The sequence below is a fragment of the Apodemus sylvaticus genome, chromosome 4 (genome assembly GCF_947179515.1).
Source record: "Apodemus sylvaticus chromosome 4, mApoSyl1.1, whole genome shotgun sequence".
Taxonomy (NCBI): Eukaryota; Metazoa; Chordata; class Mammalia; order Rodentia; family Muridae; genus Apodemus; species Apodemus sylvaticus.
Window position 1 is genome coordinate 72,651,800 of NC_067475.1, and position 16,671 is coordinate 72,668,470.

Below are 16,671 nucleotides of genomic sequence, written 5' to 3' on the forward strand. Positions count from 1 at the left end.
AGCACTGGGTAGAGTGGTAACACAATCAAATTATCTTGGATTTAATCATACTTCAGTCATTGTAGTGAAAGATTGAATAGCTAGGATAACTGTTATAAATACCCTAGGGAGAGAGCGAAGCTGACATATAGGAGCTACATATCTTATTCCAAGTAGTCATTTGACAATTGAAAGTCAGAGAGGAATTTGAGCTAATATGGAAAGAAATTTGTTTTGGGAGCCCAAATCTAGAGACAAACTAGTTGAGAGAGCAATTAATCATAAGGTATTGTTAAAAACAGAGGGTCCACCAGGAAACATGAGTTTCATCTAGAGAAGAAGTAATATATAAATAGACCTAGTTCTAAAATTAGCTCTTTAATTCCCAGAGAAGTAATGATGCACTAATAGTGCCTCATGAGAAATTTTGGCTTAAATTCTCCACTGAGTTGTGTTCTTCTTAACTCTGTGTCCTGAGATAGCTGAACCTTGACTCAGATTTAGAGAAAAAAATGATTTTGGTTTTGTTGGTTTAATTGAATACACTTGAATGGGTGGCTCCTGAAACTAAGGAAGGGGTATTCCACTTAGAAAATCTTCCAAGACAGGCTTGAGTCTAAATACTCTGGCTGTGGGGTGGAACACTAAAGTAAGTACACATGTGCCTGGAAGGGCTATTCCACTGCTGTTGATGCAGCAGAAAGATCTTGCTCCTGACCCAGGATACACTTCCATCCAGAGCATTCAGAAGTTAAGAGGTCCTTGCATGTGTTTAAAATAAAGCTTCCTAAGGGGTAGGCATGCGTTTCTTGTTTTGTTTTAATTTCAAGCAATTTCAGTGGGACACTGTATAGCTTCCCCTCTTGTCTTTAACAGGAGGGAATTTTTTCCATGTTGAAAAACTTCTTCTTTGTCATGACATTTCCCACTGAAAATTCCATTCCTTTGCACAAGAAAAATATATTGGCAGTTGTAAAAAATAATGATATTAGAAATACATCATCAACTTGTAAATTTGATAAGGTCTTTAAGTCCCTTAAGCACCTCCAAGGCTGTGAACCAAGAATCACTCCAGAAAATTTGTCTCATGTCTGTCCTTTAGGGACTTGTAAATGAGCAAAACACCTTTGTTATTTGGGAGCGAAAGCTTTTAAACATTATGGATTGGAAGAGGCATATTTTAATTCCCCATACATGATCATTTTGAATAGCTCAGTTCCTAAGACAGGGCATAGTTGTCATTTGTCATGACCTTAATTGACTGGAGTGCTCAGTACTCATGAAGAAAAGCTGCATATTTGCAGTATTAACAATTCTAACCAAATATAGGAAACACCAATTTGAACACACATAGAATCAGATCAACTCACAAAGTAACTTCCAAAATAATGCTCAAGGAGAATTTATTTAAATGCTATAGAGAATTAAAGGAAGCTAGTCGCAAAGGTGAAATTGTTGTCTGGCACTGTGACAAAAATAATAGCATTTTTTGCAAAGACAAGTCATTGATATATTTAAGAGTTTAAATGTCTAATATTAAAAATAAAACATAGTATTTCTAGATTTAAGAAAATTATACAGCCAACAATGTTAAATCCCATTGCTCCAAGATGCAAATAAATACAGTTAAAATAATATCAAGTCCTATTAAGGATGTAGAGTTAAAAAGAACCTAAAATCATTTTCCAGAAGATAATAGATTAGTCAGTCCAGTACGAAAATGACCATTTTGTTTCCTCCCTGACAAACAATAAAAGCAGAACTAACATAAGAGTAAATGACAATACTTGTGCTTGTAAACAAAGAGTACAAAGAGAGCATACCATACAGATATCTGTATGTCCCTCTTTACTGCACCATAACACATAATATTGAAGTAAACTATTAAGAATAGGTGCTTATCAATGAATGGCTAGATTGAGAAAATATTACACTTATGTGCAATTTCTAAGTAATAATTAGTCATAAAGGACAACATTATTTGTATTCATGCAATTGATACAGCTGAGTATCATTGTGCTAAAATAAATATGGTCATTCTAAATATAAGGTGGGCATGTTTGTCTTAAATATAAAAAAACAATAAATTAGCAAAGATACATTAATGTACATGTGTATCTATTAGGGTAGAGCAATGGGATGAGTAAGTGCAAATGTGTCGGGTGTAGGTAGAAATATGATCCAAGTTGTAGAAGTATGACGGAACATCACATGATCTTCTTAGGTGAGCATATCCTAAAAAGAGAGATTGTTGTTATATAAAATGAAATAATGTAACAACTGGGCCAAGAAAAGAACTGTCATTCTCCAAGATATATTCAAACCAACTGGAATAAAATTATCTTTAGCTCTCTTTACATAAAAAGTAATAAAAATAATGTGTCCTACAAGCAATTAAACACTAAGTAACCATTATTGTGTTTCAAACGTATGTTACTAAAAATTTTTGTTATGATCCCAAAGCCAAAATGCAATTGGTACTGACTGACTGTGGATCAAAGGATAAAAATGAAGAAACATAAGCATACTATGAAGGCAATAAAGTGAGTTGTAGAAGAAAAATACACATGAATACCATTAATAAGATTATACTTTATTCAGGAAATAGAACACCAATGACAATCGGTTTAGGAAAACACACTCTGAGGATACTGAGAAGACATTTGCTGATCTTCCCTCTGAGCATCTGTGATAATGACCCTGAAGAAGAGCCATTTTCAACAATCTCTTGATAACAGCATGCAAATAATCTCAGAGAAATACCAGAGTAGCCATTCTTTTTTTTTTTTAATTTTTTTTATTCGATATAATTTATTTACATTTCAAATGATTTCCCCTTTTCTAGCCCCCCCACTCCCCGAAAGTCCCGTAAGCCCCCTTCTCTTCCCCTGTCCTCCCATCCACCCCTTCCCACTTCCCCGTTCTGGTTTTGCTGAATACTGTTTCACTGAGTCTTTCCAGAACCAGGGGCCACTCCTCCTTTCTTCTTGTACCTCATTTGATGTGTGGATTATGTTTTGGGTATTCCAGTTTTCTAGGTTAATATCCACTTATTAGTGAGTGCATACCATGATTCACCTTTTGAGTCTGGGTTACCTCACTGAGTATGATAGTAGCCATTCTAATATCAGATAAAATTGACTTTCTACCTAAAGTCATCAAAAGAGACTCTGAGGGACACTTCTTGCTGGTCAAAGGACAAATCCACCAAGAATAACTTTCAATTCTGAACATCTATGCTCCAAATACAAGGGCACCCTCATTCGTAAAAGAAACTTTACTAAAGCTGAAAGCACACATTGCACCTAACACAATAATTGTGGGGGACTTCAACACTCCACTCTCCTCAATGGACCGATCAGGAAAACAGAAAATAAACAGGGACACAGTAAAACTACTTGAAGCTTTGGACCAATTGGATTTGACTGATATTTATAGAACATTTCACCCTAAAGCAAAAGAATATTCCTTTTTCTCAGCACCTCATGGTACCTTCTCCAAAATCGACCATATATTTGGTCACAAGACAGACCTCAACAAATACAAGAAGATCGAACTAATCCCATGCCTCCTATCAGATCACTATGGTGTAAGAGTGGTTTTCAATAGCAGCACAAACAACAGAAAGCCCACATACACATGGAGTCTGAACAATACTCTACTCAATGACACCTTGGCCAAAGAAGAAATAAAGAAAGAAATCAGAGACTTTTTAGAATTTAATGAAAATGAAGGCACAACATACCCAAATCTTTGGGACACAATGAAAGCAGTGCTAAGAGGAAAACTCATAGCCCTGAGTGCCTTCAAAAAGAAAATGGAGAGAGCATATACTAGCAGCTTAATGATACACCTGAAAGCCCTGGAACAAAAAGAATCTATTTCACCCAGGAGGAGTAGAAGACAGGAAATCATCAAACTCAAGGCTGAAATCAATCAAGTGGAAACAAAGAGAACCATACAAAGAATCAACGATTCCAGGAGCTGGTTCTTTGACAAAATCAACAAGATAGATAAACCCTTAGCCAGACTGACCAAAGGGCACAGAGAAAGTATTCAAATTAGCAAAATTAGAAATGAAATGGGAGATAGTACAACAGAAACTGAGGAAATCCAAAAAATCATCAGATCCTACTACAAAAGCCTATACACAACACAACTGGAGAATCTGGAGGAAATGGACAATTTCCTAGACAGATACCAAATACCAAAATTAAATCAGGACCAAATAGATCATCTAAACAGTCCCATAACCCCTAAAGAAATAGAAGGGGTCATAGACAGTCTTCCAACCAAAAAAAGCACAGGACCAGATGGTTTCAGTGCAGAATTCTATTAGACCTTCAAAGAAGACCTAACACTAATACTCTTCAAACTATTCCACAAAATAGAAACAGAAGGAACCCAACCCAGTTCCTTCTACGAAGCCACAATTACGCTGATACCAAAACCACACAAAGATCCAACAAAGAAAGAAAACTTCAGACCAATCTCCCTTATGAACATCGATGCAAAAATATTCAATAAAATTCTTGCCAACTGAATCCAAGAACACATCAAAATGATCATCCACCATGATCAAGTAGGCTTTATCCCAGGGACGCTGAGTTGGTTCAATATATGGAATTACATCAATGCAATCCACTACATTAAAAAAACTCAAAGAAAAAAACCACATGGTAATTTCATTGGATGCTGAAAAAGCATTTGACAAAATTCAGCATCCTTTCATGCTTAAAGTCTTGGAAAGAACAGGAATTCAAAGCCCATACCTAAACATAGTAAAAGCAATATACAGCAAACCGGTAGCCAGCATCAAACTAAATGGAGAGAAACTTGAAGCAATCCCTCTAAAATCAGGGACTAGACAGGGCTGCCCCCTTTCTCCTTATCTTTTCAATATTGTACTTGAGGTACTAGCTCAGACAGTTCGACAACATAAGGAGGTCAAAGGGATATAAATTGGAAAGGAAGAAGTCAAACTATCATTATTTGCAGATGACATGATTGTTTACCTAAGTGACCCAAAAAAACTCCACTAGAGAACTCCTACAGCTGATAAACAACTTCAGCAAAGTGGCAGGTTATAAAATCAACTCAAGCAAATCAGTGGCCTTCATATACTCAAAGGATAACCAGGCTGAGAAAGAAATTAAGGAAATGACCCCCTTCACAATAGCCACAAACAGTATAAAGTATCTTGGGGTGACTCTTACCAAACATGTGAAAGATCTGTATGACAAGAACTTCAAGACCCTGAAGAAGGAAATGGAAGAAGACCTCAAAAAATGGGAAAACCTCCCATGCTCATGGATCGGCAGGATCAATATAGTTAAAATGGCCATTTTGCCAAAAGCAATATACAGATTCAATGCAATACCCATCAAAATCCCAACTCAATTCTTCACAGAGTTACAAAGAGCAATTATCAAATTCATCTGGAATAACAAAAAAACCAGGATAGCTAAAACTATTCTCAGCAACAAAAGAAAATCTGGGGGAATCAGTATCCCTGACCTCAAGCAATACTACAGAGCAATAGTGTTAAGAACTGCACGGTATTGGTACAGTGACAGGCAGGCAGATCAACGGAACAGGATTGAAGATCCAGAAATGAACCCACACACCTATGGCCACTTGATCCTCGACAAAGGGGCTGAAAACATCCAACGGAAAAAAGATAGCCTTTTGAACAAATGGTGCTGGTTCAACTGGAGGTCAGCATGCAGAAGAATGCGAATTGATCCATCCTTGTCTCCTTGTACTAAGCTCAAATCCAAATGGATCAAGGACCTCCACATAAAGCCAGACACTCTGAAGCTAATAGAAAAGAAACTGGGGAAGACCCTTGAGGACATCAGTACAGGGAGAAAGTTTCTGAACAGAACACCAATAGCTTATGCTCTAAGATCAAGAATTGACAAATGGGACTTCATAAAATTACAAAGTTTCTGTAAGGCAAAGGACACCATCAAGAGGACAAATTGGCAACCAACAAATTGGGAAAAGATCTTCACCAATCCTACATCAGATAGAGGGCTAATATCCAATATATATAAAAAACTCAAGAAGTTAGACTCCAGAAAATCAAACAACCCTATTAAAAAATGGGGTACAGAGTTAAACAAAGAATTCTCACCTGAAGAATTTCGGATGGCGGGGAAACATCTTAAAAAATGCTCAACTTCATTAGTCATTAGGGAAATGCAAATCAAAACAACCCTGAGATTTCACCTTACACCAGTCAGAATGGCTAAGATTAAAAATTCAGGAGACAGCAGGTGTTGGTGAGGATGTGGAGAAAGAGGAACACTCCTCCACTGCTGGTGGGGTTGCAAATTGGTACAACCACTCTGGAAATCAGTCTGGCAGTTCCTTCGAAAACTGGGCGTCTCACTTCCAGAAGATCCTGCTATACCACTCCTGGGCATATACCCAAAAGATTCCCCAGCATGTAATAAGGATACATGTTCTACTATGGTCATAGCAGCCCTATTTATAATTGCCAGAAGCTGGAAAGAACCCAGGTATCCCTCAACAGAAGAGTGGATGCAAAAAATGTGGTATATATATATACAATAGAGTACTATTCACCCATTAGAAACAATGAATTCATGAAATTCTTAGGCAAATGGATGGAGCTGGAGAACATCATACTAAGTGAGGTAACCCGGACTCAAAAGATGAATCATGGTATGCACTCACTAATAAGTGGATATTAACCTAGAAAACTGGAATACTCAAAACATAATCCACACATCAAATGAGGTACAAAAAGAACGGAGGAGTGGCCCCTTGTTCTGGAAAGACTCAGTGAAGCAGTATAGAACAAAATCAGAACAGGGAAGTGGGAAGGGTTGGGTGGGAATACAGGTGGAGGGAAGGGGACTGATGGGACTTTCGGGTAGTGGGGGGTCCAGAAAAGGGGAAATCATTTGAAATGTAAATAAATATATCAATAAATTAAAAAAAAAGACCCACATGGTGGATTCAGGGTGGATAAGATTCTTTTGCATCCATAGCAGGCTTTAATGGAAGATGGAGGTGCTGCTATGGACTTGTGTAAGATAGATTCTGTTCTCTTCTCTTGATTTGATTACTATTGAAGCCATTACTTGCTCTTGGGTGTGCACTTCTGCTGGCTTGTTGGAGGAGGTTGCACAGGAGGATATTGCTACAGGCATGGTTGGGGAGGGCATGGCTCAGGGCACTTTGGCAGAGGACAGGGCTCAGGGCACTTTGGGGGAGGACAAGGCTCTGGACACTTTGAAGGATGACAAGGCTCTGGGCATGTCGAGGGTGGGCACACAGGAAGTGGCTGGCAAGGCTGCTTGCACTGCTCCTCTTGGTAAGGCATAGTGTTGAAGTCTCAGGATCTGAAAGATATTACATGAGAGATTCAAGAGTGATCAGTAGAGAAGATAGATGGAGACTAGAAACATCTGGTCCTTTTCTTGCTCTTTATGTGAACATTGTTCCTCAACTCCTGTTTTAAAACATTGTAGCTTTTCACTTTCCTAACAGCAATATGTTGCAGTAACCTTGAGAAATCCTGCATTATGTCATTACTTTATTCAGGATAAACTATTTTTTTTTGAGACAGGGTTTCTCTGTATAGCTCTGGCTGCCCTGGAATTCACTCTGTAGACCAGGCTGGTCTCGAACTCAGAAATCTGCCTGCCTCTGCCTCCCAAGCGCTGGGATTACAGGCGTGCGCCACCACCGTCCGGCACTATTTTATTTTAATGAAACAAATAAGGCTGTTTTCACACAGAAATGTCTTCAAAAAGGTAGTCTCAAGTTCTGGTGCCCTGAACAAACTCGAAACCAATTAATGCTCTTATTACCTGAATCATCCCAGCATGTTGTCTGGGCTTGGACAGTAAAGTACATCTGAGGAAAGTCCCAGGTTCTAATACCTGTTAAAGTATATGGCTTTTTAAAGACAACTATAAAAGTATATGAAAGAGAATTGTACTCTGTTCAACCACCTACCTAATAAAATGAAAAACCATTTATCCATTGCTAAATTTCTGACTGCTAGATAGGTACAATTCATTCCATGATCAAAACTAGACTCAGGATACCTACTCCCTCAAAATTGACTAGAGCACATAGGAAGGCCATAAAGACAGACCAACTCAAGAAATAATACTCACCAATTTCTCAAAAGTAGAACAGAACTTGAATACAAAGTGATGCAGCCAAGGACCTCTTCATAGAACTTTATAGAACTGGCTGCCCAGCCCAGTGCGAGTAGAAGTATTTAATAGTGGGCAGGTCTAAGAATTTCCCAACAAAATGCACATCCATGCCCAACTGACTTATCCAGAAATCTACAGAATTTGAAATATCCTATTCCTGGACATCACTGATTCAGTGCTGTAACTCAGCAGGCAGTCCCTCCTTTTACAGTTTCAGTGAGATCCAATAGATGTAGAGGGGTTTTCATTTTTCATGAAAAATGTTAGCTCTTATCTTTCTAGGCATTATCATCTCCAATTCATCAAATAACTAGAAAAAATAAATTACTAACTTTTATATACTTCTATGTTATCTTTTAGTTCTCTAATCTTTATTTCCTCATCCTAGCAATTCCATAGCCTTATGTACTCTCCTTTTAATAATATTTATTTCTAAATCATATATAAATTCTATTTTTTCTATCCATACCTTTTCTTCCTGAGATCACTTTAACTTTCTATTCTAGATGCCCCCAAGTTCACCCTACTGATTTATACACTGGATCAGAGGGTACTTGTGTCTCCTCATGATTCCAAATTCAAGGCCAATCTGGCAACGGATTGTTTCTACAAAGGACTATGTAGGCTTTTATGGCCTTTGTGGTTATATTGTCTAGATCCTTTCCCATAGTTCTAAAGGCAAAGAAGAAGGCCTGTTCCTTGTCCTACACTGCCTCATGATCACCTCCATCCCTCATTCCTGAGAACTGCATCTGTTTCATTTATTATGTCGTGATTAGCTCTGAGTGATGGGGGAAATATAGTCACTAGAAAGCAAGATTAAAAGTAAAGTAGTAAAGACAGAAGATCAACTTCAGGGGCAAGAACTGTATCACATCTCCTCTCACATCCTGGACAAGGCAGAAAACAAATAAGAATACCTTCAATAAGATAGTACTTTATTCAAGAAATGAAACAACAGTGGCAACTAGCTCGGCCAAGTGATAGAGAAATGTGAAAAATGGCCTACTAAACCATTGAAGAAGGATCATTCTCAGCAGCCCCTTTATAGCATCAGGATTATCATCTCAGATAAATGCCTTCCATATCAGAGATAATCACTGGCATTTAGAAGGAGGTCCTGCATGAGCAAATTTTTCTGCATCTGTGACAGACTCTGAAGGGAATATGTAGGTGTTGCTATTGAGGTACATGAGGTAGAGTTCCTTTTCTTCTCTTGGTCTTGATGGCTGTTGAGGTGCTCACTTGCTCTTGGGTGGACACTGCTGCTGGCAGGGTGGAGGAGGTTGCACAGGAGGGCATTTCTGCTGGTATAAGGGAGCGGGGCATGGCTCAAAACAAGGTTCAGGGAACTTTGGAGGAGGACAGGGCTCTGGGCACTTTGGGGGAGGACAGGGCTCTGGGCACTTTGGGGGAGGACAAGGCTCAGAGCACACTGGAGGACAAGGCTTAGAACACTTGGGAGTTGGGCACACAGGAGGACACTGGCAGGGCTGCTTGCACTGTTGCTGTTGGTAAGACATCGTGCTCAAGTCTCAGGATCTGAAAGAAATTACATGAAAGTGTTCAGGGGTGATCACCACCAAGATTGATGGAGACTTGGATTATTGAGTTCATTTCCCTCTCTGGGCATAAACATGATTCCACAACTCCTGTTTTAGGAGTCTCTGGCTTTCTTCTTTCTTGTCAGTAATCTCTTGCATGTAGCATTGGAAAATTCTTTGAATCACACCTTTTTTCAGGAGAAAGTATTTTGTTCCAATGAAACAAATAATGCTGTTTACACAAAGAAATACTTTCAAGACAGAAAGTCAAGCTCTGGTGCCCTGAGAAATGTCAAAACCAATTCCCTTCATTATCTATATCATGACACCAGGTTGTTTGGGTTTGTATAGTAAAGCACAGCTCATAAAAATCACAGGTTCTAATACTTGCATAAGGCATATGACATTTCAAAGAACACCAGAAGATACATATGAAAGATAAATGTACTATGCTCAACTACCTGCCAAATGAAAGGAAAAGCCACTTGTTACAGTTGACTATTAGATCTATTGCTAAATTTCTGACTGCTATGTAGATCAAAACTGTACTCACAACACTTATTTCCTCAAAACTTACTACAGCACATAGGAAAACCATAAAGACAGACCAAATCAAGAGACAAAACTTACCAGGTTTTCCAAAGTACTCCAGAACTTGAATTCTCAGAGTCTGCAGCTAATCAGCCAAGGATCTCTTTATAAGAGTGGCTGTCCAGCCCAGTGGAAGTAAAAGTGACTGATAGAAGGCAGATCCAAGAATTGCCCAACCAAAATGCAAATCCATGTGTGACTAGCTTGACTGGGACTCTACAGAATAGAAAATATCATGTTCCTGGACATAATTCTTGTTGAGTGCTGTGACTCAGTAAGCTCTCCTGTCTTCAGATTCAGTGTGATCTTACTGATTGTCTAAGTTCTCTTCATTGACTAAAGACAATATTATTTTCTTTCTATCTTAACTTGTGTCCTCTTTGTTCTATTTCAACTCATTGATAATATATGGTGCATTGGCCCATTTACATTCCTGTCTTTTAGGTATAACTTGCATATGGGCTGAAAGTTGGGAATTTAAGGGGACCATAGGTGTGATTTTAGCATCACCTTTGATAACTCTGTTTCCAGAGACAGGTCATGTAATCTGCCAAGGTTTGTTACTTTTCCGTTAATCTTAGGAAATAATATATGTCCTTCAGAGAGGAGACTGATGGCCTTGGGTCTTATCTTGACCCTCTTCAGGACTGTCATATCAAATGCCATATTTGGGGTATATATTTGGATTCACCCTGAAGATGATCACAAGCCTGCATATCATGACAGTAAGGAAATAAAATTACACTTGTCCTAAGAATGTTCTTGCTTAGCATGAAGACTCACAGTCATTCACAGATCACCTATGTGAAGATTCTTTGTGGTACAAAGCAACTAAATTTTATCTGAGAACTTCCAAAAGGCATAGTACACGAATCTTTTGAATACTGCAGACATAAGCATCTCCCTGTCTCTCTCTTTCTCTGTCTTTATCTCTCTGTCTCTGTTTTTCCATCTCTATCTCTCTCACACACACACACAAACACACACACACACACAAACACAAACACATATATGCACATGTATAGACATAAGCCCAGGCACATATAAATTCACAAACACTGATAAAGAGAGAGAGAGAGCACCTCAGTCTTGAATTTTAATCTTCCATGTACCTAAATAAACATTACTTCCTGATTTTCTAAGGTTTATTATTAAATCATTTGATGCATAAAACCTGACATAATACAAATTTTGGTGTTTTGTACATTTTTTTTCTTTTTTTTATTCGATATAATTTATTTACATTTCAAATGATTTCCCCTTTTCTAGCCCCCCACTCCCCGAAAGTCCCATAAGTCCCCTTCTCTTCCCCTGTCCTCCCACCCACCCCTTTCCACTTCCCCGTTCTGGTTTTGCCGAATACTGTTTCACTGAGTCTTTCCAGAACCAGGGGCCACTCCTCCTTTCTTCTTGTACCTCATTTGATGTGTGGATTATGTTTTGGGTAAGATTTTATTTATTATTATATCTAAGTACACTATAGCTGTCTTCAGACACACCAGAAGAGGGCATCAGATCTCATTATGGATGGTTGTGAGTCACTGTGTGGGTGCTGGGATTTGAACGCATGACCTTCAGAAGAGCAATCAATGCTCTTAACTGCTAAGCCATCTCTCCAGCCCCGTTTTGTAATTCTTAATTGACTGTTTAACACTTTTGGAGAAGTGAAGGCTTGGCACTTAAGGCATGTGCACACAAGAGAGTGACAAGGTTCCTTTACTCCTCCTTTTGTTAGGAACTCTCTGGGTCTGAGAAATATTACCTAAGGTTTCTCCACATAGAGGGAACCTCTAGAGTATGAAATATTAGAACAACTCATCAATTCCAAACTTCCTCAGAACTTCCTAGCATTGACTTTCATGTTAGCATTTTGTTTTATTAGTCTTGGATTTTTTTCCTTTTCTTCACATTTTCATTTAAGATATGTATTTGTTCTAGAGGACAGAGCAATGGGACTTGAAGAAAATGTCATCTATAAGACAGGCAGTCTGAAGTTTAAATTTTAAAACACTGATGAATCTCAGTGATGACTATAACTGCTGCCATTATTAGTACTTGGGATGACCAAGGAATTTGACTAGAGTAAAAACCAAAACACAGAAAATTCAAGAATCTGGAACATGCTAATTGACATAAAAAGTGTTGAAAGAAAGAAAGAAGGGAACAAAGAAGGAAAGGAAGGAAGGAAGGAAGGAAGGAAGGAAGGAAGGAAGGAAGGAAGGAAGGAAGGAAGGAAGGAAGGAAGGAAAGAAGGTAGATTTGGGCCGGGAAAGTTGCTCTGTATCTGCAGAAGAATCGAATGAAGAAGATGTAAAAAGCTTTTAACTTCTCCCAGCTTCACTCTGAGAAGCATATGAGCACTGAGTCAATCTCAGTGAAGCATATCAGCTTCCTATGACTGTCAATGCTTTTGACAGTAAGGAAGGGCTCAGCAGAGAATGCCACTGTCCATGTACCTAAAGGGAAAAGTTCACAGTTCACCACCTGAGGGCAGATGGTGACAAATGCACCATCAGTAGATGGCTCATAAAGGGTGTACACATAACACCAGACCAGATTAGTAGGAGACTTATTCCTCTCCATATTTGCATATAGCACAAAAAGGACACTCCTAGGAAAATGGCTGGCTTCTGCCATGACAAATTACACAATTACCTACTGAACTGAGATGCCAGTAGACTCATCCTGACTCTACTGTCCATAAATCAGAGCCAGGTACACCCACATTTTTCTTTCTGAATGTAGCCTGCTTAGAAGGGTATAAAGGATAAAGGGGTAAAAATGTAAAATGAAGAAATACATTGTGGTAGGAGTTGGGAGGGCAGAGTATGTCAGGGCATGTGAAGAGGGATGGTTAACCCTGAAGGCCTTCCTTCAAAAGCCTACAGAATTCTACTAATTTGAAAGGTTACTAAAGTGTATATTTATATAAAATGGTTTAATACAATTACCTCACAAGAGAAGCCGAGAGAGGGGTGTACTTCTACAATAAGACACTATATATTAGGAAATACAAACCTCAGTATTATTAATAAATGAATTCTTTTAGTTGGACAGTGGGGTCCCATAGATGGGCCCTACTATCTTCTAGACTATTGTCTGTAATCTTGTCTTGACAATTTTGTTGTAGTCTTCAATGTTGAGTCAAAGCATCCTGAGTCTCAATCCAGGCTGAGAAACTAAAGTTGAGGTTTTTCCACACACACTTCATGAAGAAACAGCTGCCACAGATGAGCAAGGATACACAGCACACTTTTCCCATGTGGGCCTTCAAGGCTTGAGACATAGGACACTAATGTGTATACACATAAAGAAATTTTAGTAGCTGTCATCTATCATTTCACTAAACCTTCTAGAGATTCTTAGTAAGACCCTATTTCTCTCATTATGCTTAAGTCAGAGAACATGGAGAAGTCTAGGAAGCCCTCATTTGGACACTTTATACCTTCTAGCCAGTCCTTATCATACTGGAAGGTGTTATGTACACTGCTGAAGGAGAGAAAAAAATTACCAAGATCTAGACCCTGAACACTACAACAATGACTGGCTTGATAGGGTATGACCACTGGTGTGAAAGTAGCACAAATGCATGGGAGAACTACCGACTTTCTATTTGGATTCTTTTTTATGAAGCAAAGTACATACCTGGCACTGGTAAAAGGGGGAGTATCTATATCTAGAAAGGATATCAGCACTGGGAAATATTCCAAATCCTATTGACAAATGAACACAAAAGTTTCTCATGACATTGCTATACTCATATCAATACAGCTCTCATTTTTCACCAGAGAAGCTTATACCTATAGAAAATTACCATCAAAGAGACCTGCAACTGATCCATGGTGCAGAGGATAAGAAATGTGTATGTTCTTCACATTACTCTCATGGAAGGGCTGACAGAACATTTGTAAAAACAAGAGGCAGAAACTGTTTTCTTCACTCAAACAGACCAGAAACATTTGAACTCATATTTATTGAGACAGTGTGAATAAGTCATGTGAAAGCTCAAGCCAAACAAAAGCTCTGCATGGAAGGAGCAATTGCCTGTTGACAGCTTCTGGGAGAAGGAGTATTAGTTTTCTTTTTTTTCTTTCTTTTTATTATTTTAATATACCACACCACCAACTCCTGTTCACCCTCTGACTGTTCCACATCTCATACTTCCTCCTCTCCCCCTGTCCCCATGTGGTTGTCCCTATCCCCCAACCTCACCTGACCTCTAAACTCCCTGGGGCTTCCAGTCTCTTGAGGGTTAGGTGTGTCACCTCTGGATGAATACAGACCCAGCAGTACTCTATTCTATGTGTGCTAGGGACCTCATATCAGATGGTGTATGCCGCCTGTTTGGTGGTCCAGTGTACTTTTCTTCAATGATGTAATCCTTGGTATTTTGCCCACACACCAATGTAGGTCCCACTCTCTAGAATATTTGGAATATGCAAACTGGGATTGATGGGAATGTGAAGAAGCAAATAGAAAATAGCATAATGTTGGATGACAAGAGAAAAAAGGGTACAGTGGGTGAATAAGGACAATTGGTTTAAAACATGTTAGTGAATACCATAGAAATGGACTTTATGAAATTCCAACAGAATTATTAAGGATAATATTTTAAGAAGGGTATTAAGGGATATAAGTACATCTCCTAACACAGGTATCATGTATTTGCTCTTCAATGTTGAATGCAGTAGATGTTGTGTACACACTCTATCTGCATATATTGAAATACCATGATGAAACACTTCAGTTTATGGAAATATCATGATGAAACATTTCCATTTTTACAAAGATATATGCTAATAAATTAGTAGAGGTTACTAATTCTCAGAGCATTGGTATAAGAGTCAGAAAATCCTGAGTTTCTATCCATGGTGAAGCTTGAAAGTTGAGTTCATTCCTCACAAGCTCCATGAAGAAACATCCGATACCGATGAACAAGGACATACAGCATGCTTTTTCCAAGGATGAGTCTTCAAGACTTGAGATATGAACACTTATATGCACAAATGTGAATATACACACAAATACCTTTAGTAGCCATCCTCTACCATTGCCCTAAGCATTTGATTATCTTAGTATTACAAACTCTTATGTAAAATGGGGCTTGATTCAACATGAATATTTTTACCCTTATCTCCCAAAAATTTTTAAGAATCAATGACAGGGATAAAACATGATATTTCAATATTTTTCCATTTCTTCATTTAATTTCATGTTTTTCTATGATATAATGTAAGCCATAAAGAAAAGATATAAAAATAAAAAATATATATTTAAATATGAAATAAATAATAACATAAATGTGAGGCCTCACACTCATTGCCTAGAATTATTTTCTTCGATATTACTACATTTATTTAGATTTTTGATGATGCTTTTGGTGCTGGTGGGAATGGATGGTGATGGATGTTATCAATAGGAATTTGGTGCTCTTAGTGGAGTTATAGTAATGAGGGTGAGGGTAGCAATGATAGACAGTGTAGGTACTGTGGAGATTGACAGTGGTGGATAATGTGATACCTTGTAGTGTTTGTGATGATGTTTATGGTATTGGTAATGATGATGATGTTGCAAGCTGAAGTATGGATAGAAGTTATTGTAGGAGAAATGGTGTTGACAGTACTTAGGACTAAGTCCTGGAATTGTAGAATTCAAATGGCAGGCATTAATGAGATTTTTTTAAAGGTACTTTTTTGTAAAGTTAAGAGTTTCAATAACTAAGAGTAATGGGAAAATATTCCACATCTCCAGTCATTAGAGAAATTAAAACCAAACCTACCCATAAGACCATTATGCCAGTGTAAGAATGAGTCTCATCAACATACAGAGTAGTAAATGAAAGGGAACATAAACTTGCTAACAGTGAGAGAATAAATTAACTCATCAGTTATAGAAAACAGTGTACGGTTTCCTCCAAACTTTAAAAATAAAAGCAGAATCATACATTGATGCAATGGTATCACTTTGGTTCATATATACAAAAAGTCAAATAAAGCATACAATAGATGTGTGTACACATCCACCTGTATTTCTTTTTTTTTCTTTTTTCTTTTTTTATTTGATATATTTTTTATTTACATTTCAAATGATTTCCCTTTTTCTGGCTCCCCACTCCCCGAAAGTCCCAGAAGCCCTCTTCACTCTCCCTCTTCTCCCATCCACCCCTTCCCACTTCCCTGTTCTGATTTTGTCCGATACTGCTACACTGAGTCTTTCCAGAACAAGGCCACTCCTCCGTTTAACTTCTACATCATTTGATGTGTGGATTATGTTTTGGGTATTCCAATTTTCTAGGCTAATATCCACCTATTAGTAAGTGCATACCATGATTAATCTTTTGAGACTGGGTTACC

At 38.2% G+C, this 16,671-nt stretch overlaps 1 protein-coding gene across 1 annotated transcript; it reads right to left on the bottom strand.

The window, feature by feature from the left end:
* Positions 1-9,424: 9,424 nt before the first annotated feature.
* Positions 9,425-9,706, bottom strand: LOC127682509 (small proline-rich protein 2D-like). Its single transcript, XM_052178832.1, has one exon. The coding sequence runs from the start codon at positions 9,704-9,706 to the stop codon at positions 9,425-9,427; it is 282 nt and encodes a 93-aa protein (XP_052034792.1).
* Between the last annotated feature and the right edge of the window lie 6,965 nt (positions 9,707-16,671).